General features: G+C 32.1%; 4 protein-coding genes across 8 annotated transcripts; 2 read left to right on the forward strand and 2 right to left on the reverse strand.

Moving 5' to 3' along the window:
* The first annotated feature begins 1,124 nt into the window (after nt 1–1,124).
* On the forward strand, nt 1,125–6,540 carry Cyca (cyclin A). Of its 2 annotated transcripts, none has more exons than XM_083045487.1 (6): nt 1,125–1,406; nt 2,321–2,812; nt 3,096–3,319; nt 3,478–3,682; nt 3,802–4,049; nt 4,328–6,540. In XM_083045487.1, exons 1-6 carry the CDS (start codon nt 1,224–1,226, stop codon nt 4,407–4,409), a joined length of 1,434 nt encoding a protein of 477 aa, XP_082901613.1. In that variant the 5' UTR covers nt 1,125–1,223; the 3' UTR covers nt 4,410–6,540. The 2 variants fall into 2 exon arrangements, with proteins under 2 accessions (XP_082901613.1, XP_082901614.1); XM_083045488.1 differs by having other exon boundaries at nt 2,324–2,812.
* On the reverse strand, nt 6,204–10,453 carry Nap1 (Nucleosome assembly protein 1). Of its 4 annotated transcripts, XM_083045491.1 has the most exons (9): nt 10,325–10,453; nt 8,742–8,889; nt 7,980–8,269; nt 7,724–7,880; nt 7,511–7,648; nt 7,288–7,435; nt 7,067–7,186; nt 6,724–6,843; nt 6,210–6,487 (listed from the first exon to the last, which is right to left on the reverse strand). In XM_083045491.1, the coding sequence occupies exons 2-9, from the start codon at nt 8,883–8,885 to the stop codon at nt 6,477–6,479; spliced, it is 1,128 nt and encodes a 375-aa protein (XP_082901617.1). In that variant the 5' UTR covers nt 8,886–8,889; nt 10,325–10,453; the 3' UTR covers nt 6,210–6,476. The 4 variants fall into 4 exon arrangements, with proteins under 4 accessions (XP_082901618.1, XP_082901617.1, XP_082901616.1 ...); XM_083045490.1 differs by lacking the exon at nt 10,325–10,453 and adding an exon at nt 9,773–10,228 and having other exon boundaries at nt 6,214–6,843; XM_083045489.1 differs by having other exon boundaries at nt 6,217–6,843.
* Nucleotides 10,454–11,364: 911 nt separating this feature from the next.
* Nucleotides 11,365–16,494, forward strand: LOC145940496 (uncharacterized). Its single transcript, XM_083045717.1, has 7 exons — nt 11,365–11,756; nt 12,317–12,405; nt 12,527–12,682; nt 12,988–14,751; nt 14,965–15,168; nt 15,268–15,329; nt 15,679–16,494. The coding sequence occupies exons 1-7, from the start codon at nt 11,629–11,631 to the stop codon at nt 15,868–15,870; spliced, it is 2,595 nt and encodes an 864-aa protein (XP_082901843.1). The 5' UTR covers nt 11,365–11,628; the 3' UTR covers nt 15,871–16,494.
* A 1,417-nt stretch (nt 16,495–17,911) lies between these two features.
* On the reverse strand, nt 17,912–23,312 carry Ktub (Tub domain-containing protein ktub). The gene is made up of 8 exons (XM_083045718.1): nt 23,124–23,312; nt 22,261–22,396; nt 22,031–22,117; nt 21,298–21,473; nt 21,006–21,173; nt 20,604–20,949; nt 20,268–20,420; nt 17,912–20,134 (listed from the first exon to the last, which is right to left on the reverse strand). Exons 1-8 carry the CDS (start codon nt 23,163–23,165, stop codon nt 20,001–20,003), a joined length of 1,242 nt encoding a protein of 413 aa, XP_082901844.1. The 5' UTR covers nt 23,166–23,312; the 3' UTR covers nt 17,912–20,000.
* Between the last annotated feature and the right edge of the window lie 109 nt (nt 23,313–23,421).

Raw genomic sequence — 23,421 nt, forward strand, 5'->3', positions numbered from 1 at the left:
AAATATAATATATATAATATATAATAAATATAATCGCAATTATTATTAATATTATAATAACAGTGTTATTAATATTATTATAGTGTTATTTAAGGCCCTGCGCACAATAGAAAAATATTAAGAATAGGAATAAATATTAAGCATTATTAAGCTTCCTACACAAGGAAATAGAAAATATTCATCAATAGAAGCAAAGAATATATATATCTATTGTTATCCCTTAATATATCTATCTGCTTCTGTTGATGCATAGATATTTTTATTTTTTTTTGTTCTTAATTGTTTATACTTTTATATTGTGCAGTAGGCCATAATGCTTAATATTTATTCCTATTCCTAATATTTTTTATATTGTGCGCAGGGCCTAATATTATAGTATTATATATATATATATAAATATTTTATTTAATATAATCAGTATATTAATATATTATTATCAATATTATTATTAATATTATTATAATATTGTTATTATTTATAATATATTATTGTAATATATTATTGTATATTTACATATAATTTATACCATATTATTATAATTATATATATACATTGATATATATATATATATATATATATATATATAGATATAATAATATAAATAATCAATTTAATTAAAATTAATCTCCATCTTCGATTGGTAGAGGCTCTAGGGTTTTTTTCGCCCGACCAATCGGGAGAGAGGTTCCGCAATGGCGATCGAGTGTCGCTTCGGTCATCCTGGCGCGCTCTCGGGACGAGTTTGCGAACGCTCGGCCGGCCGAAGATGGCGCCGCGATTGGCCGGCTCGTTTCCCACGCTTCGCGATTGGCCGGTTTCGTGCAACGCTCCCCATAACGTCCCGCCAGCTGTTGGAGTTACGTTTGTTTGAAATCAAACGGCAACCAAACCGCCCGGGATCGCCGTGTGCCGAAGAGGCGCCCGTCCGTTTTCCCGTGACCCTCTGTGATGCACGGATAATAAACCGTAAACGGACGTTTCGTCGCAGAGACAGAGAAAGCGGGACGGGCGCGCGCGTTGTTTATCGGCATTTTTTTCTCTCTCTCTCTCTCTCTCGTCTTTCCCCCGGTGTCTACGTACTTGCGCGTGTGTGTCGTCCCCGGCGGTTTACAGAGAGAGATCCCCCACGTTATACATAATATATCCGCGACGGGTATCGTGTCGATCCTCTTCCTCGTTCGGATAGATAGAGAGCTCCTCCTCGTCGTCGTCGACGGACAACGATGGCCACGATCAGGGTGTACCAGGAGGACCAGGAGAACCGGGTCGGCGCCGATGTACGCGGCCGCGGGAAGGAGAACCTCGTTGCCGCCACGAGCGCACAGACTCAACAGGGCTTCCAGGCGAACAAACGCGCCGTCCTCGGGGTTCTGCACAATAATTGCCCGCGACACGGGACGAAGCTCGTACGTAAATCCTCGCGAGAGACGGGGATCTTCCCTCTTGCAATTTAACCGTTAATCACGTTGCAACGTGCCTTTCGCGCCTTTAGCGAAGGTGGAAGATTCGGTTCCGATTGCGATCGAAAATTCATTAGAGAGGAGAAAGGATATAAATCCTGATTTTTGTCCGAATTTAGTTCTATATCGCGAATTGTTGATTTTTTTTTTTTTTTTTTTTTTTTTTTATATATATAACTAATTTTAGGATGATGTGATTGGCGGTTCTTAAATTGTTGTTGGAATTTGTCTGTCTTGTACTTTTCAAGATTATCTTTGTTACGGTGGAATCAATGATGGAATTATTTACAGCCAATGTGTTGTTTGATTTCGTTCTTGATTTCTTTCATCACTTCCAACTAGCACATGGATTAAATCTTATGCTTGGCTTTCTGTATATTATACTTCTTGATATGTCACAGGAATTGGATCATTGTTAATCTTTGTGTAATTAATCTGTCTTATTTATTTCCAGTTTCAATGACATTTTCCAAAAATTATTAATCTTTTACAAATTCTTGACTGATTTACTTCCACAATACATCTAAAGTATACCTATTCAAATCATTTTTCTCGATAATTGACTACTATCCTTATTCCATTTTCAATCTTGTTTATTTTATGTCGATTTTTCCAAGTCAATATCTACATGTGATACACACATGTTGATTCTTCTTTGTCTTTTAAATATAGTTCAATCCACCTGTGCTTATCTTAGAATGCTATATCCCCTATCTTGAAAAGTCTAAGATTTTACATTATATCTTAAATATCCCATCAAAACATTTTGTTACACATAATCTTGTTGTGTCCTTGTTTAATGTCTTAAAATGAAGTGTGTTGAAAGACTTGTACATTATTGGATTTATTTTATTTTTTAGCAGGAGAATCACAAGGATGAAAAATATACAAACAAAGCAAAACCATTTATTCCCCCACAATCTGAGCCTTTCAAAATTTATGATGATAAGAAAGAGGAGCCAGTCTTCAAGATTTATGAGGATAAATTGGAAGAAGAAACATCTGTTGTACTTAGGGACTCGATGGAAAAGAAAGAGACTAAAGTTGTGCAAGAAATAGTGGCAAAATCCAATAAGGAACAGCCGAGAATAGACATAATTACTACAAGCAGTGTTAATTTTGCAACATTTCGTAGTAGCATCGAAGAAATTTGTCAAAATAAAGAAGATAATGTCTTTTCAAAAGATAGTCCCATGTCTTTGGAGAAGTCATTGGAGAAGTCTCTGACGTATAGCAGTTCTTCTAACAAAGAATATAAAACCAGAAGAGAATATATTATGCAAATGAGAACTAATTTCTTTGACGTAGACGAATACAGGGCCGATATATATAATTATTTACGTATATCAGAAGTATGTATCTCTGTTTATGTCTTCATATATGCTATATTAATTCATGCATAATAATATTGAAATATATACATATAAATTAAGCAAAAAAAGTAAAACATTTAATCAAATGATATTAATTAACTAAATATTTCAATAAATTTAATAACATTTATTTCAACTGCACTATAAAAACATAGAAATAATATTAATGTTTTTATACTCGTCAGAAAAACATTTTCTCAACAGCTTTCTTTGTTTTAGTACTTCAAAATTTTCTTTTAATTCGATTTTTTCTATTTTTCAGACATTACACAGACCAAAACCTGGTTATATGAAGAAACAACCCGATATTACATACTCGATGAGATCTATATTGATAGATTGGCTCGTGGAAGTAGCTGAAGAATATCGATTACAAGACGAGACACTATACTTGGCTATCTCGTATATAGATCGCTTTTTGTCATATATGAGCGTCGTAAGAACGAAATTACAACTCGTTGGGACTGCCGCTATGTTTATCGCGGCGTAAGTTTATTTAATCACTTCGCATGCGTGAAAATTCAGTAGAATAAATCTTATTAGACATTTATTAAAATCAAACTATCTATTATTTGATTTAGAATTTTCGAGAGAAATTTATTATTGTACACACAATTGTTTTATATGTACATGTTTCTTAATAGGAAATATGAAGAGATTTATCCTCCCGAGGTAGGAGAATTTGTATATATCACAGATGATACATACACAAAGACGCAAGTGATAAAAATGGAGAACTTAATACTGAGGGTTTTATCATTTGATCTAACTGTACCGACGCATTTCACATTCCTAACGGAATACTGTATCAACAACAATCTGTCAGATAAAATTAAATTCTTGGCAATGGTAGGTTTTAATAAACATAAGTAATTTGTATTTCAGTTTTTAAATACTATATACTTTTTGCATTGATTATTTTTGTCTCTTCATTCTCTCGTTATTTTTTAATGTGAATTACATTTCAGTATTTGTGCGAATTATCAATGCTCGAGGCAGACCCATACCTACAATATTTGCCCAGCCATTTGGCTGCGTCTGCAGTGGCGCTCGCGAGACATACATTGCGAGAGGAGATCTGGCCACACGAATTGGAACTATCGACAGGATATGATTTGAAAACTCTTAAGGAATGTATCGTATACTTGAGCAAGACTTTCCGCAATGCCCCCAATATCCCGCAAGTAGCAATACAAGAGAAATATAAAAACAGCAAGTAAGTAAAAATATTAAAAACAATATAACAGTAAATAACTTGGTTGTATAGTAAATATATAATTTTTATATATATATATATATATATATATATATATATAAAATTATAACATATACAAATATTGTTATTAAATACAATACTTATATAATAATTAGGTATTAATAATATTATTTTTTGTACTTTGTGTTTTATCATAATCTTTTCATATAATAAATATATTTTATTTACGAATTTTGGAATATTTGAAAATTTCTTTTAACAAAAGAATCTTTCTTCAGGTATGGTCATGTGTCTACGCTCTTGCCTCGTAGTACTGAGGCGATATCATGCGAGGACGAAGATGAAGAGGAAGGCATTTAGTAAAGGATATTCTGAATGAACGCGAGATTAAAGTGATTTTTGTATGTATAAATTGCTAATTGAATCTCCCATGAGAGCCTTACATATAATCGATTGTAAAGAAGGGGATCAGGGCAAGACTGACCTATAAAATGGAAAGCATATACGGTTTGTTAGCTTGTTTTGGTCTAGTCGATACGTTTTGCGAAAGCAAGACATGCCTAGCTCTCCCATCTTCATCGTACATCACTTTTACATCATTAGATTGTGGCCACATAAATTTTAATAATTTCGGGACCTTCGTCATATCTTCAACGTGCGAAGTTCTAGAGAGAGAGAGAGAGATAGAGAAAGAAAGAAAGAGAAAGAGAGATATAACATATCTAGAAACTGTATTTTTATAAGTACTTTTTTAGAAGAATGATTATAAAACACAACAAACAAACGTATGCTTCCTGCAGGTACACAGCACAAAATAATTAAATTACCTTAATAAGAAGAATTAGAAACAAAATTCTTTTCTATTTATTATTATCAATTTTACGGTTAAGTGCATATATCAATTAACGATAAAAAACGGCAAATTTTAAAATATTCCGTGAAATTAATTGCACACGTTTCGATCAATTTTTCAGTCATTGTACAGTTATTTATTTACAGCATTTTAGGTATCCCATAATTAATATCAAATACGTAGTTTGCTTTGTTAGAAAAGTAAGATATCTTTTTATATATATATCCCTATACTGCATTTATATATACAAAAGCATTAGATTATGTGCTGTGCAAGATTACACTGCCAATTCCTTCGTGACACAAATCACTTTTGAATGACGATATTCTCTGTATGAGAGACACATGTATGTTGTCTACTATATCCATCTATTCATTTATAATAATGAATATAACATCGCACATTCGCAGTAATTAATACATTCGTTTTTCAATGACGCATGTTTCTGAGATGTATTTTAGATACAACTTTGCACAGCATAATTGCCACATTTTAATATAAAACTCAAAATACCTAGGTGTTCATCAAATCCGGTATGCATGAAAATATGTTCATATATACGAATTCAAATATAGAAATTAAAAAAAAAAAGTTATGGAATCACAATACACCGTTGCACGATTACATATTTAGTTTTGTGTATTGTTAATTGTAAATTATGTGATTTATTTCACAGTTTCATAGATAATCGAAGATAAGCATAAGGACTAAAAATCTTCCGATGATATTATATTCTGTAAAATATAAATAACTTCTCTCTGAGGAGTCCTCTCTCATGTGCCAAAATGTTAGGTACATTCCAAATACAAATCAAAACTTCCCGTATATATATGTCAAGAATTAATAATAACGTAAAACTGCTATTATAAATCTCGAAGGGTATGTTTTGTAAAGATAAAAACAAAGTTTGTCCTTTTTTTTTGTATCTTCTGATGACGCCGCCGTTCTTTGATACAAGTTGAAAATGTAATGTGCGAATTTTTTTTTTATATTATATTTTTATATATATCTGACATAGTGCGTTTTATACCACGTTAAATTATAAATTATTCCGAGTCATTTCGGTTTAATACAAAGTCGTTGTATGAAATGTTCCCGTAAATATAAATTCATATAGAAAGAAAAAGCATGATTAATATATAATTGTAAATATCAAAAATTCGTTCTCTTTACGAACGCTTTGGAAGGATATTTTGCGAAGAGGAATAAAGAGGAATGAGACACAACTGAAGCAGCGAATTTTTTTTCTCCACTTTTTGTATTAAAAATGCTTCAACAGTACCCAAAAATTTTTCCATAGAGCAACGTGTGTTTCTTCGGAAAAGAATTCAAACAATCTCTCTCTGTCGGCGCATATAAACGTAACAAGTCGTATAAAATAAAGCAATTAAAAATTGACAATAATTAGTGTTCGAGAGCGAGAGTAATTACCGTATACATATATGACATTAGATCTTATAGCACAGGTATAAGGCGCATATATTCTACTCATCATCAACGGCGAGTAAAAGGAAGGTGTAGTACGCATAATTTTATCTTTCTTTTTTTTTGTATCACTGGTATGTTGAAGAGTTCTAGGCTTGATCTGGAATAGGAGACATGATATGATTAGATGATTGATACAAAGAGAACAGGGATTACATTTGGGACCGCAAGGTGCAGGATTATCTAGGCAGTTATCGGTCAGTGTGTCGTTAGTGTTGATGCATACTGTAACGCACGAACGATTGATTTTTCTTTCTTTTTTTTCGCATTATGTTTCGCAATTAATATAATTCTACTGTTGTTTACACTCATTGGGCTCTTCGCCTTGTTTCCCACCTGAAGGCGCGTTAGTAGGAGATGAACCCTCCTCTTCCTCATCCTCCTCATCGACGTCATCGTCATCATCTCCATCCTCTTCATCCTCGTAATCTTCGTCTTCGTCCTCTAAACCTTCGCCTGAAATTAATCCTGTCTTATGAAGAAACTACTCGGAAATACATTTACACGAATATTGTAATTCCAGATATATATTTTAAAATTAAATATTTTTTTTAAATTCGTCGTTTGTTATGTCGCGCGCGTTTACAGTTCTTTAATGTTGAATTTATAAATGTTTTATCACATTTATTATATTCACAATATTCGAACGGAAAATTATAAATGTGCTTGTGAAAATTACCTGTGTAGTACAGTACAGCTCTAGGAACTATGCGTTCTCTAATGTAATGACCTAATTCAAAATCACTGGTCAATATAGCTTGGGTTTCATCGTCTACGTCGGCTTCCGGATCATCTGGCACTGAAAAATAGATTTATACCATTAACAAAATTATAATTTTGTAATTAAATAAACATAAATTCAACATATAAAGGAAAATTTATATGAGATATATTAATCACCGATTGGCGGACTAAAGAAATTAAAGAAGGAATCATTTTGAACTGTTTTGGTCACGGTACGCATGGATCCTCGGGATTTATGCTTCTGGTTTTTCTTAATAGTTTTTATTGTGACGTTCTTGCCCTTCTTCCAATCAATCACGCAGCCCTATATAAAAAAAGATTCCTATTTTTAGTATTGCCATTAATATTGAAAACTGAAAGTAATTAAAAAACTTTTTACTTTGCATTTATATATTTCGGGTCCTTCAAAACTAAACGGGTCATTTTTTTCCGGAGTACATTTCATGATGTATTCCTTAGTAAGCACTGAATTTGAGAAATATTCGTTTGGTGTAAAATAGAACTCGAGGACAAATCCCTGAAAAAATATATATTAACTTTAATTTTGTTTCTTTTTTAATCATTAATTATATTATTCTTTATAATGACTCACCATTGGATTCGACTCCAGAAATTTGACTGTAATATCATTTAGATGTTTCAGGATTGGTTCATCATGTTCCTGAACCATATCAGCTAATGTACCTACATTCTTAAATATTGTTAGCCAGAAATCTGGGATGCCTTTAATATCGTCCTCGTTTTCCGTTCTGTGAAAAATCATATAATATAAATTAATTTGCTTAATTTTTTCCTAAATAGATAAATATATATACATGTAACACATTATCTATTGTATAAAAACGTACTCATCCTTATTCTCTGTAGTGTCCTCGATTTTCGCCTTATCTTTCATAAAATTACTTAGAGTTTCTTCATCTTCATCACTCTCCCAAACGCATTGTTCGTCCGTTGGCTCATGTATACCAGATACTATCTGATTCCGCTTCTGATATAAGGGTGCACACATTTTATAGTACTCACATTCCAAAGCATGGACCTCCTCGTAAAATTTAGCCTCAATATTAGTAGTGACAAGCTGCAGTTGTTTCAGTGCTTTAACCCTGCGTTTGACAGGAGCAGGAAGAGACTGCATTTGCTAAAAATATAATAGTCCTCATGAAACTTTGATATAGTCAAATGTGCTAATATAATTATTACAAAATATTTAATTTACAATAATTAATACTTTATAAAAAAAAGTTTTGTTCTTTACATTATTAATAAATCAGTAATTAGAATTTTTAACATTTTATATGAGTTTAGTAACAAGATTTATAGATTTATATAAAATTTATAGTATACAAATATATAATTTCATTCAAATTAAAACAAAATAAAGATGGCAAATTGATGAATTGCATGACAAATATATGAAATGTATCATTCTATTGAAACTGTCAGTTAAGTGGGACATAAAAGCAAACAAAGCATTAGGGAGCATGCAGTTTAGAAAAAGATTTTTGCAATATCATAGTGATCGTAAACACTTGATCAAGATCAGTCACAATTTATACAAGTCCAGAGATAAATTCGTCGAATTTACAAGACGCGAAATAATATTGCAATACCTCTAGTGGTGATGTAGTAATACAATCTCGAAGAGCATCTAACACATCAGTGCTACGTAAAATTTTGCGTTGGGTGTTATCATCTTCGTCTTCGACGGATTCCGTAGCACTAGTATTGACGGTATGTTCCGGATCGGTTGTCATATTACTATAATTCAAATGTATCGCTATTAATCTCTTTTACCTTTCTACATCTTTAATGTCAACTATCTATATTAATCTAAGAAATTTTTAGCATCCTGTCTTTTTAAGTCATAAATTTGTTGAATCCTGTTTGCAATTATAATTTTGAATTTTACGTAGACTGAGAATTTTTATATGCCTATATATTTCACACACTGATACATATATATGATCATTTTACTTTGCTCGCTAAAGCAGTGCTAAAATTTATGTGCAAGTGTACATTGCTAGGTCACATAGATAAAAAAGCAACCAATCAATCACAAGGATATTTAATTGTAACATAATTGAAGAATACTTGCAGTGTAATTAAAAAATGGAAAGAATATGTAGTTCAAATAATATGTATACATATGTGTGCAATAAATAGCGAGGACAAAATCCATTTTTAAGCCGGCATAAAGATGACAATTAAATGTATGTGGATGCAGGAAAATTTAATACAAAAAATTCTTGATTTTCTGGATTCTTAATAACGACAAATCTAGTTCTAGCACAAAATGTTCTGTAAAAGAAAAAAAAATAACATTTTATTAATCCAATTACAAAATAAATTATTTCAGGTACTAGAGAGATCAACATAGACAAATTAAAGTTTCTCAAACAGACAAGACAAGGCAGTGCTTGCAAAAAATGTGTCGTGGAAATATATCGAAAGCTCCATATAGGTATATAAAAAAATAAGCTCGCAAGAAATTACACAACTTCAATGCAGCCACATAATAAAATAATAATACGCCAAATTCGCGAGATACATATGTCGAGGGATGAAACGAGATTCTCACAATTCCGTTGCGATTCAAATCGCGCCAATTCAACGTGCTAACAAAATTTCGCTCGAATTTTACCGATCTTTTCCTCTTCTTTGTTTTTTTTTTATTTATTTTTTTTTTTATTCTCGATATCTCCTCGATAAAATATGAAAACCGATTTGCGCGCGAGGCTGACGTTTCGAGACCTCGTCCGAAAGGTTATTTCGCAAGGACAACCAAGACACGAGGCACTACTATACGCAGCAATAATTTGGACGCGCGTCGACGAGGCGGGATACGAAAGGCGCGTGAAGCGACGAACAATGGGATAGAAAAATTCAAGACGCAGTATCTCGCGTTGAAGGGAAAAAAATCGGACGCGAAAAAACGTGCGCACATGGGGGGAATACGATGGAAAAGCCCGCGAGAAACGCCTGCCTTCCGGATATGAAAGAACCGTGAAAAGGAACGTGAAACGCGAAGGGGGGACAAAGTGCGCGCGTGAGAGGAAATACGTCGCGCGGCGAGAACGTGGAGATCCTTCCTCGCGACGAGAAAAAATCTCGCGAGACACTCGGCCGAGTCTCACACTCTCACACTCTCACACTCTCTCTCTCTCTCTCTCTCTCTCTCTCGGTTGCCAGTTACCTTCGTATCACGGAGCTGATCCGCAGGAGAAGAGACCAAATCTGAGACAGAAGCGGAGAATGATCGGCTGCGAATGACTGCGAAAAACGGACCGCACGCACGAACCGGTCGCTGCCTCTTGACCGTTGATCGCGGATTAATGAGGGGTAGATAGAGGGTGAACCGAGAGGGGAAAAATAGACGCTGCCGCGCGGAAAAAGCTGCGGCCAATCAGAGCCTCGCTCTAGCGGGAGAGCGCGCAGCTGATTGGCGAATCGTTGCGCGCAGAATCTGTCATGGAATTTTTATTATTTTTTAATTAATTAATTTTCGAAAAAAAAACCTATATTGGATTCTATAATTGCAAAAGCTTTCCTTATAGAAAATTAGGGTTAGATTGATAGAAAAGTATACAAAGATTTGTGAGCATAACATGTTTTGGTTTTATGAATTTAAATAATTGAAAATAGAAAAATATATGAAATCTTTATTATTTTATTATTTTTTATTTAATAAATTTTCGAAAAAAACGTATAGAAAACATTGGATTCTATAATTGCAAAAGCTTTCCTTGTAGAAAATCAGGATTAGATTTATGAAAAAGTATACAAAAAAGATTTGTGAGCATAAAATGTTTTGGTTTTATGAATTTAAATAATTGAAAATAGAAAAATATATATAATTTTTATTTTATTATTTTTTATTTAATTAATTTTCGAAGAGAGGTATACGAAACATCGAATTCTAGAATATACAAAAGCTTTCCTTATAGAAAATCAGGATTAGATTTTATAAAATAGTATACAAATAAGATTTGTGAGCATAAAATGTTTTGGTTTTATGAATTTAAATAATTGAAAAAATAGAAAAAAATAGAAAAAATATATAAAATAAATATAATATATATTATAAATTTATTTCTTTAAAGAAATTTATAGATGCATAAATAGAAGTCGGCCATATTGAATATTAGTTCGCTCATATATCCAGGTGGCGCTGGAAACGCTACTTCGAAACGGGATACAGGAGTTGGCCATCTACTCTCTTACGTCATCCGTGACTGTGACGTTTAGCGAGGCCTTCGGAAAGTACAACGAAGCCTCGCGTTCGCGGTTATGTTCGCGACGAGATCCGACTGGTGTATGTAAAAAAAATCCTATTTTTTTCTCCTCAGTCGCGACGATATACAACGAGTCATCGTCGTTGCCTCTCGTCGCGAATAAAATCCCTTGTTTTCGCGCGCGCTTGTTTTCAAGGCTGGTACCCGGGGACGCTGCGAAATATGTGCTTACGTTCGACTCGACAATAACGTTCGGCCGCGAAATATGTCAACGGACACGTCGGACCCGGACGGGATTGTCGAGAGCACGAAATCTATCTGCGATGGCTATCTCCTCGACGAGATCGACCTCATCGATCTGTCGGATTTACAGCTCGACGACAACGACTATTGGTGAGTGTCAATGGCTCTTTAATTATTTCATTTCATGCAGCATGAACGCATATTAAGGCACTTTAATCGGGAAAAAAAATACGACATCTTTATCCTCGATTTTATCTAATCTTTACCTGTTGAATTGAAAGAAAAAAAATATATGTAATAAGAATATAATAGATAAATATATATATGAAATTATGTATATTCTTTTTTTATTATTTGCTGTCTATAGAAAGAAAAATAATCCTTGTATTATTAAAAGATTTTCTGTGCTGTCTCCTTCATATATTTTATTCTACGCATTGTTCCCTTTTTGATATTTTGAATTTTAATTGCACCCATCTATAAATAATCTATACTCATTTACTTGTTAGTTTATTAATGAGTTTATAGTGTTAAATTGAGTTAATTTGGAAATGAAAAGTGTATAAAATATTTTTATTTATATTCTGTAATTATATAATATATTTATAATTTTTATTTAAAATTTGGTACTTCTATTCGATATCTTTATATTGCTCTAGTATAATACAAATTAACAGCCAAGTTGATTTCAAGTTGCTGTTCTTTTTCAGGTTGTATATGCCTCTGCAATGCTCACCCGAATCTACAATCCATGATCTATACACCTGGTTGAGGACAGAACCGGAATTGGACTTACAAAGTATAAAGCATAATATAATATTTCATATAATAAGTTGTTTGCAAAATGTTTTCAGCTTGATAATCTTAGATTCACACATTATTATTGCTTATTAATGTTAATAAATTTAATGTTCTTCTAGATAACAAAAAGTGTATCGACACAAGAACATTTACAAGACCTAAAAAACGATCGGTTCGAATGAGTTTTGATTCAATTTTTGAAGGTTTACCGTCTTCTCCCACGACAAATACATTGGAGAAACAAAATGCAGATGTTACGCACACAGAAAATGCAAGTTGTTTATTATTTTTTATCTATATATTTCCAAACATAGATATATTTATGGAAATTAATATTGAAATAGTATTTCTTTTATTTTATAAAACAAACATATATTTATAGCATAAATTAGATAAAAAATAGTATTTTCTTTATACAATTATTATTTTAAATTATTTTACAATAACTATGAATTATTAATCTGGACAATCTAGACAAAATTTGTTATATGTTGATATTTTGATATTTAAAATTTTGTTGTATAATATGTGCGCTAGAGTATTCTATAATTTGTTATATTATTGTTTATATTACAGGTAGAAACATATTTACCTGCAACAATGATAGACAAAGAATCTGTGCCACCGATGCTAAAGACGTCCGCCAAAACAGCTGTAAACATTTTATCCGACGATAACTTTTCAGTAATATCAGGCCAGGAAAGCATGGAAGCATTTGTGAACATATCCCAATCCAAAGGAATTGATTCGTTTATAAATTTAGGCGAACCCGAATTCAATGATCTATTGATGACGTCGCAACCCTCTATTTTATATACATCTATTATCTCGCCTAACGAGACCACATTTATGGAAAATAGCACAATATTAGTAACAAATAAGAATGCAGCTCAAAACGATGTAAAGGAAGAGTCAAACTCCGATAATAATGAAACTTTTGTGATGCAAAACGCCGACGATACATTCACTCTGGACAAAATGTCTTGCACAAATACTCTGAGCAACATCTGCGAAGAGTCTGTTCAACTGGATAAAGGCTTGAATGAGACGTACAACGCTGAGGCTCCTATCGAAATGTCAGCACCTCAATCGAATCTTAGTAAAGATGTAATCACTTTGTCTTCCACTTTTGTAACCGAGCCTAAGGCTGACACCACCTTCGTACAATTATCGAGCGAAGTGAATAATGACGTTAAGCCGTTTGATACCACATATCTGTCTTCGGCGAAAGACGCCGAGAGAGGAAGTTCGCCCGTATCGATTGAGAGCGATACGTACAAGCCTACCATGCGACAAGCGGATCTGAATGTCACGTGTGACATTCCATCGACCGAATCCGCGTCAAACATCTTAGATATATCTTTCAAGGTGCCTACACACAATCAATCCACGCCAATGAACCCGAACGTGTTGAATCAAATATCGAAACTCGCTGCGAAGCATCTCGATCAGCCGCGGCAAGCTATGTATTCCATGTTAAAAGCTCCCACATCGTTGAGACGGGAGTTGCTGGCAGAGGTACAACGAAGCGACGAGCGCAAGTTGGATTCTACGTACAATCACATCCCCGGTGATCATCTTGGCTCAAGAGACACGAAGGAGAATATTCGTGTAGCTTGTAACGAGAACGAGACTGACATTCTTCCATTGAACAGATACCAGACGTACAAAAAGTCGGCGTTGACAAATCAGTGTAGAGGCCAGAAGGAAATCGCTCAAGGAGAATTAGCAGCGGACCAACGTAGATTTTATACCTTCACGAAGAAGAACAACAACAATCCTGTCGAGAAGACTGAGGCTATTGCCAACGCCAAAGTGCGGGTGAATAGGGACGAGACGTTCTGCAAACCTCTGCCGCCGAAAGCGCAGCAAAGGGGAAACATACCGAGGATGCTGTCAAAATTACCAAAGTTCTTGCAAAAGTCTAATCCCAATCTCGTATCGAGTTCGCTGAAGGCCGGCGGCGCGTCTGGTTACGCGAGCATAGGATCCAGCGTGGGATACATGAAAGGCTCGCAGCCCGACATCGTGCAAAGAGACATCGCGGAGAGATCATCGCAATTGTCCGGTAACAACTTGCATCCGTACGGCATGAAGCTGAAGAGCGGTTCCGAACAACGGTTGCTCGAGCAAGTTAACACGAATACGAATATCCAGTTTCCGATCAAGTGCGTGAAAACTGCCGGCTCGACAGAGAGTATAGAGAGCACTCAGAGCGCTCACAGCGCACCCGATCTGGACGATAGACTCAGCACGTGTTCTGACAGCAGCAGTCACAATTCGTGCAACAGGCGCACAATGAATATCGAGCAGCTGCATCAACTAGTACGAATGCAGGAAGAGAGTGAGCGCTGAGTTTTACTACATCTAGAATTGATTTTTTTTTTTAAATAGAACATAGAATACAGAAATTTAGAATTAATTAAATATATAGAAAAATAGAAATGTTTAAAATATAAAATTGAATAATAGATTTAGAATTAATTTAATGTGCGATCAACATAATTAAAAACATTGCTTTGAAACAAAATCACTAATGTAAAATATGTGTCTTTAGGTTTGAAGCAGGATTCAGCACCCAAGCCGCGTGTTTTGGAGAACACTTGGGTTGAAGCCAAGACGGATTTGCCTTCCCCGATTCTGAGAAATGGTGTAGAATACGGCGAGATCGACAAACATTCATTAAATAGTGATTTAAGGATGAAATGTAGTTCTCCGATAGTGAGTCCTACTGGGTCTAGTCATGCATTAAACAACGACGGTAATTAGATTATCTCTTTTTTTAAATATAAAATTAAAATAATAATTAGTAAATAATTTAATTTGAAATAAATAAGCAAATATTAACATATATTTTAAGGAAATCCTGAAAGCAACACAACAAAAACCAAGGATGAAGTTGCGATAGTTGAAAAGACAGAGGTATGTTTTGCACAAACTTATTATAACTTATAAAGAAACTTATAAAACTTATATAACTTATAATATTACAAAATATTATACTACTTTTAACAATTTTTATTATGTACTATTCTATATATTCTTATAATTTTCTCATTATCTTAAATAACAAACACTTATAATTCTCTCGCATGCAATTAATTACTTAACAGATTTGATTAAAATTCGAGTAAAATTTATTTATAAATTAATATATATATATAAAAGATATAAATATTAATATATTAAATATAAATATTTATATATTAAATATTAATAGAATTATTAATAAATATGTAGAACGATTACACAAACACATATTGATTTATAGGGTCCGAATCAAGTAGTGCCTAAAATTGAGAATAAGACTCGGTTGAGACAGCCGACCAATTGGAGTGCCGGAAATAAGCCAGCTGCTGTGATAAGCGGAATTCCTAGACCCGCATCGCGTATACCAGCTCTCAGATTCGTTCGGCCGAACGCGAAAACCACTCAAGCCGATCTGAGAAAGGGATGCACGTGAAATTTCGAACGGTAAAACAAAACATTCAAAAAGATATTAAAAGAGAGAAAGATCTTTACTTGAATATATATAATTTAATACCACTAACGTGGCTATTAGAATAACAAGGATATTTTTAGTTCTATTATGTAATAACAATGAAGTTTCTCAGAACTGATGAGACAAAAATTCAGTATTACTGAGCTTCCAAATTGAACGATGAGAAAGAATTATTAATAACGTTTGCATGCTTATTTGTTTGCATTGCATTTATAAAATTAATAGTGTGAAATTTTGCGTGTCATATTATTCCTATTTAATGCATATATATGCATCTGTTTTCATGATTCAAAGCATTATTTTCTTGCTGATACGCATTGAAAATATCATCTTATACTATTATATATAAACTTGTAAAATATTTCGAAAGTTTTTTTTGTTCCTATATCAATCATATGGTTAAAAAAGTCGGTCTCTTTTTGGGAGAAAACTCATCAAAGTTGTAAGTTTTATAATTGCCAAAACCAAGTTCATATTGGTGTTATTTATAATTTCTATAGGATGTAGGAATTTAAATTTCTATTCGGTACTTTATATGAAAAAAAAAAAAAAAAAAACCGAAAGAAAGCACTGTTTTTTATACAATGGTCAGGTACAAACAACAGCGATAAATTTGAAGTCCTTGTATATAAGAATAATATATAGCATTAGAGATTATTTAAGTTATTTTTTTGTTAAATGATAAAATGAAAAATTGGCCGCAAGTTATAAAAAAAGGTCTATACGAAAAGGAAGGGCTGTGTGCGTGTCATCAACACATTTGTAGACAGAATTCAATCTTCAGCTCCCATCTCCGTCCCGTTTGACAGCACTTTCTTTTCGATAAATTCGTTTAATAATCCCTTTTTGCCAATCAGCTGACATATCATGTCATGTTTGCATTGTACAAAGAAATTATAGATATACAAAGAAATTAAATATTGGTAAATAGCGATATGTAAGAAAATTGTTCAATCCGTGCGTCCATATCATCATTGTTCAGTACCTGAACAAATCGACCATTAAAACGTTAGTACTGCTGCGAACATAAGTTCGATAGTTTTGAGCAGAAAAATAAAAATATTTTTTGATTTCACACGTATTATCGCGCATGTAGATAAATATGCATTTTGTAGAAAGTTTTTCGCTTTTATATATTGATAAAAATTTATTAAACATAGAGTTGCAATACTTATTTTTTTTTTTTTTTGTGAACTTCATATTCAGCACACAATGAACGAATAACGATGCTCGTAAGCTTTGCTTCGTTATTTACTAAGAGAGAAAGCTCACAAATTTAATAAAAAATATTTCTAATGGGATTGTCAATTACAATATTATTATACGCCATGGCAAACACATTAAATATGTTATATTTATACATATATTATAACATAAGTAATATTTTTATCATGGGAAATGTATTATAATATTCTATTGAAATATTCTACAAAAAAAAATGCAGAAATATTTAACTGAACTCTTATATATTACTGATATTTATTCTACAGGAAGCGTAAAACGCTAACGCAAGGTAATTTTAATCGCGAACCAGAATTGGGAAGTAACGTGTATGCGAATTGTAAATAATAAAACGAAAAAGTGATCGTCGTGTACTGTAATCTTTATTTATGTCAATAAGTGCTAGACCTGAAGTGCCTTTATATTAATCGAGATACAAACAGCGGTCGTTTATACATAAAAATACAAAAACTAAGAAAATGCGCTCACTAATCTAACAAGTTTACTGCCCAAATAATGCTGGGAATATTTAATGTTATCTCTTTTTTATAAATCTTGTAATAATAAATAATATATGTTATTATACATATCTTCGTTTGTCTATTCCAGTAGAATCAAACGCATCCAGTTTTTACTAGAATACTATATATAATTTAAATCCTTTTCTTTGCATGTCTCGTAGATCAAAAAATCTTTCGACATTTAATTTAAATAATATCCATGTCCCAAATACGCCATTAACATTTTTTTTATATTTTATTACGAATAATGAAATAATGCATTCGCTTTAGAAGTGCAGTTTGCTTTACTGTAATTTTCTCCCATTTTCCATGTATTACTGTGTGAACATGTGAATAACTTATTACAATAAAAGACTAGATATCTATTCCTTACGTAGCTATTACATCAAATGCACAAAATATTTTTACCTTTGAACAAATACTTAATAATTAATTATATAAAATAGACATAAATAAAAACATTCCTGTAATAATGATATATAAGATACAGACAGTATGCACGGAATTCAACAGCGATAACAAATGTGTGTCTCACTGCATATAAATTAATAAGATTGATATAATATACGAAATCTGCTTATACATTTACAATAATTAAATGAATGTGAAGTAGAATGTGTGAAAAGATCCGTAATGTAAATAATGTATTACAATGATTGCATATAAATTACTACAATTACTACAATTAGATATCGCCATATAAAATACAGGTACTTATTTAAAATGTTATTGCGGTAAATATGTTCGCACAATTGCCAAACATTGCTGCATTAAAGGCTACAATACTAATCAGTACTGGATGATTAAACAATAGTTACGCATGAGATAATGTCTAATCATCTAATAACTGACAATACATTTAAATAATTTTGTCAAGTACTTATAAAAGATCCAAAAAATTCATTTTAAAAAAATAAAAATACTTTGGTAAGTTTCTTATACTTGTACATAAATAGTATATATATAATATATATATAAATAATATGCGAACATTTAATTAACTTTGAGTGCATCTCAAATTATTTTTTAAGACATTACATTGCTCTGTAATTTAATTTGAAGAATATAATATATTTGATTATTGTGCATAATTGATGCAAAATTGTAAATAAAATTAAGATATAATATTTAGGTAATAACTATGTATAAAAAAATAATTATCATATTTTCGATATTACATAATTTCAGTATATTTAGCATTAATAAAAAAATTTTAATTCTGTTTTGCAATATTGAATGCATTTATCAGAGTAAAAATTCGATTGAAGATGTGCTTGATATATATTTCTGATTAGTAGTATGTGCATTATGTGCTTTATATATTGTACTTAGAAGTATTCAAAAATCTTTTAGTAATTGTGAAAATTGCACATCTCCATGATGGTAAGTACATAGATTTTTTACACGTAATCTTATTACAATCTGAGAATTTGTATGTGTAGCAGAGAGATTATTATTAAATATTATATATTATAAATTAAATATATATACATATGTATATATATATATATATATATATATATATATATATATATATATATTATAAATTAAAGAATCTAATCAATTGGAAATATATATAAAAAAAGAATTACGAATCGTGATATTCATTAATTTTGCAAAACATTTTGCATTATTATTGAATATTTAAACATCTATTTTTTATGTTTTGTAAATAATTTTGTCATCTCATAATCTCTTTCTCTTATCATAATTGATAATATGATAATATAATCCTTCACAATAATCATGCCAAGGCACTGTAAAATCATATATATTTATGCCTTATCATCTATAAACACCCTGTGCATGAATCTCATTCATAAAAATATGTCAAATATTTAATATAAATGTACTGCATTAGTTTTCTACTTTACTGGCCAAGAGACTCAGATTCAGATTTTTATATATAAATAGTAATAATTTTATGTCGGTAAGTGATTTCAAAGAGAAAATGAAAATGATGATTACGATGCAATGTGCAACATTTAAAATGCAATGCCAGCATTATCGAAATATTTTATGAAAAATTTAACATTTTTATATCACGAATAATATAGAAATCATCTCGCATTGTACATTTAGTATAGAAATAGATTTGCTACACGAAATATATGAAAAGTGAACACACATTTACAGTGATTCTCATTTCACGTTTTATCATAAAATCGAGCTTTTATAAAATGATTCGATACTATATTCTGGTATCATTCGATACTATAGACTGATATTTACTGATAATCTAGTGATTGTCCATTAAAAAACTAACGATTTAGAATGCTATAGTAACTCGTGCGGCCAAATATATATATACTTAACTGATAATTCGATCGATGACATGCGGTCGCGCTTTTATTCGCACGCTAATTTACTGTCGAAACTACTCAGAGCGATGGCAAATGCCTGGACTGTACAAAGGGGAAATCTATAATCCATTGTAAAAACGTCCTCTGCGACACGTCCGAATTGCATCACGACATATTCCGCTGAAAATTAATTAAAAACCCATAATATTATGCATTGGTATATAATTTTATATGCTATTTTTCGAAATAAATTGATAATTAAAATTTCATAGAAATTAAAATAACAGAAAACGTCAAGTTACGCTTTTCTCACCGTCAGTGTCGTGGACAACTTGAAAATTTTTTACAGATGCTTGAGTTACTCGCCCATGGAAATTTAGAACATAGGACTGTGTGTCATCGTTCCACACAGGAGTCTTATTATGTAATTCTATTAAATTGTCCATGTGTTTCGATTTCCAACGTTCTGGAAATTGATTTTAAAAAATTATACAACATGTTCTAATTATATAATAATAATATAATTAATAATTGTAATTATATATAATGTTATAATTACATATAATTAAATAATTTTCATTCGTAATTTTCATTATAAAATTGCATAATTTTAAACTATATTAATTTAATATTAAAAATATAATTATACCAAGCAAAGTGTCTGATTCGTCCCGCGGGCATACTTTCACTCGCTTTTGATCTGGTGTCATGCCTGGTATGATGACTGTCATTTTACGTGGCCCTTTAAAACCTAGAACATTCGTGTCGTACACCACCGCGGCCAATTCTTGTCGTGGATTGAAACGCTCGTCGCGTTTGTCGTCCTTCATTAGCGAGTATCCGTTGTCGTAAATCGTGAATTGCGTTCCCAAAAGATTCGATCGAAGTTTACCTACGTAAGATTCCCCTCCTCTCGAGAGATCCGTAGGATCAGTTGAGATTAAGTAATTGCTGGTTGCGCTTTTTTTCCTTTTTCGACCAGCCAATAGGAAGATCTGCAAATACACAATCGATATATGGAAGATCGAAATAATCGAATGAACAAATGTACCTTCTTTCCGTAATCACGTTCCAGATGCAAGAAGTAGGTCGGATAAAGACCACGATCCATTCCCTTTCGATCGCGCGTTATTCGACATTTGTAATACATTTTCTTATTCGCCGGTTGTAACACGAATTCTTCAATATTACCTTCAACGTTTCCCTCCAGTTCTGGACTCTAGAAAATCAGAGAGACATAAAAAACAATTATTTCGATAAAATTTTTTTCATATTTAAAATACTTATTTATGTATAATATGTATATATGATTACGCATGGACAAAAATTATAAAAATACATACGGAAGAATTATTATCTCTATTAATAAGAGTGCTAGCTCCTTCCGAAGGTGCCACTCGAAGTGGCGAGGAACGTGGTAGAGATTCTGAAGGTGAATGGAAATCTACTGGTGATGATTCCTCGTCAGCGCAATCAGCACTTTGAAAACTTTCATATAAACTCCTTTCATTGACCACCGCTGTAAAATACATATTAATGTCACACATTAGTTTAATTTTAAATAGACTAAAATATTACAAAATCGATGCTTTACGCGCGTCATTTATTTCCTTACATCATATAAATTTTTAATAAATTACAAATAAAAAAATCTCAAACTGAGTCTTTTTAAAAGATAGTAATTAAAAAAATGATAACATTAAATTAATTTATACAAATAGTTTTTTCAATCAAATTAACAATAAGATGTATATGTTTTTAAATAAACGTTGGACTCTGTACATGCAATGTTGACCCAATTAGAAATTAATTTGAAATGCAAGACAAGAAAGAGAAAATATTCAGCTTAACTTTAAATTACAAAATGTTGAATATTTTGAAGTGGTAACAAATTAATTGTCACAAGATATTTAGCTATCATTTTTCTCAGCATATTAACAGAAAATAATTCACTATGATCATTATAATTAATCAGTTTAGCACAATTTCTGTGACAGCATAACATCTATCATTATAATACGATAATAATCATATATTGTATTTTATATATTTGTAAATAATTTAATATTAACTTACCATTAATTGTGTCTTCACTAGTTTTTCTGTTTGTATATGGTCCTATATCTGCTTGAGTCATAGTATATTGTAATGGGCCATCATACGCTATAAATATATTAAAAAATATAATTAAATACAATACAATATAAAAGATAAGTCAGATATTCTATATTGCATTTATGATAATCGTGATCAATTGCAATCATCTTATGCGTTAATAATTATAGGATTATTTTATATTCTGTTACCATGAAGTTCCTTGTCCTTGTTTGGGTTTATCCATCTGTGACTTGTAAGTTGCGCACTGGATACATTAGATGCCTGCACCATTCCACTGGCGCCAGTTTGCCTTTTCTGTTTCATTTTTTGCGCAATTAACTGCCTCTATATTAAAATTGACATGCGACATAAATATATTATGAGCACAGCATAATTTGCCAATAGAAAATATCAAATGAAAAATTAATATCTTGATTCAAAAGATTAATGTCTGAATATCTAAGTTCAGTTTGACTGCATTCACAAATTTCACTCGAGTGACCCAAATTTTAAAATATATCTTGTTGCAAATATAATATATATATGTTTTTAAGTATAACAAATAACTGTAGCATAATATCTATTAGTGATAAATCTTGCTTTGTGATATGGAGAAGAGAAATTCACAAATTTCACTCGAGTGACCCAAATTTTAAAATATATCTTGTTGCAAATATAATATATATATGTTTTTAAGTATAACAAATAACTGTAGCATAATATCTATTAGTGATAAATCTTGCTTTGTGATATGGAGAAGAGAAATTCAAGGCTACTTGAGAGTATCAGGCTATTATTATCCAAGCTCTCGAACATTCGTTAATTATTCATGGAGTAAAAATGGATAACTTGGATTTCAATGCTTCTAATTGCCTGCGTATTTAATTAAATATCGCCAACGGTGAATTTATTCGGAAGATTTTCCCTAAATGGACCTCTTTTTCGTACAACGTGAGTAATATTTTTCAAAATTAAATAGGTCGCGTACGAGAAACGGGGTTACATGTTCCTAGGTTCATATGTGTCGAGGGTGAAAGATTCGGCGGTTTACGTTATCGTGCTCAAGTCGCACCTGCTGTTCCAGCTTCTGCTGTCGCAAGTCGAGCGATGTCATCTCGCGTGAAATTGACCCTCGGCCGATTATGAGTCCAGGATACTCGGTCCCAGTCGCTGACGAGCCAAGTTTTGTTTACGTCAACGCAATCGTTCATTTACGGTACCTAGGCAACCGTTCGCTCCAAACCTTGAGTGGCGTATCATCGTAGATCTTCATGGCGAATTCGCAAGCCTGAGGTTAAATGACACTTCGTCGCGCCATGAAAATATGACATTAGGAAATGCGTTCGGTTTTTTGACGTTCTTCCTGTCAT

This window comes from Prenolepis imparis, unplaced genomic scaffold (assembly GCF_030444845.1).
Source record: "Prenolepis imparis isolate NDT839.2.m4 unplaced genomic scaffold, iyPreImpa1.0 SCAF_9, whole genome shotgun sequence".
Taxonomy (NCBI): Eukaryota; Metazoa; Arthropoda; class Insecta; order Hymenoptera; family Formicidae; genus Prenolepis; species Prenolepis imparis.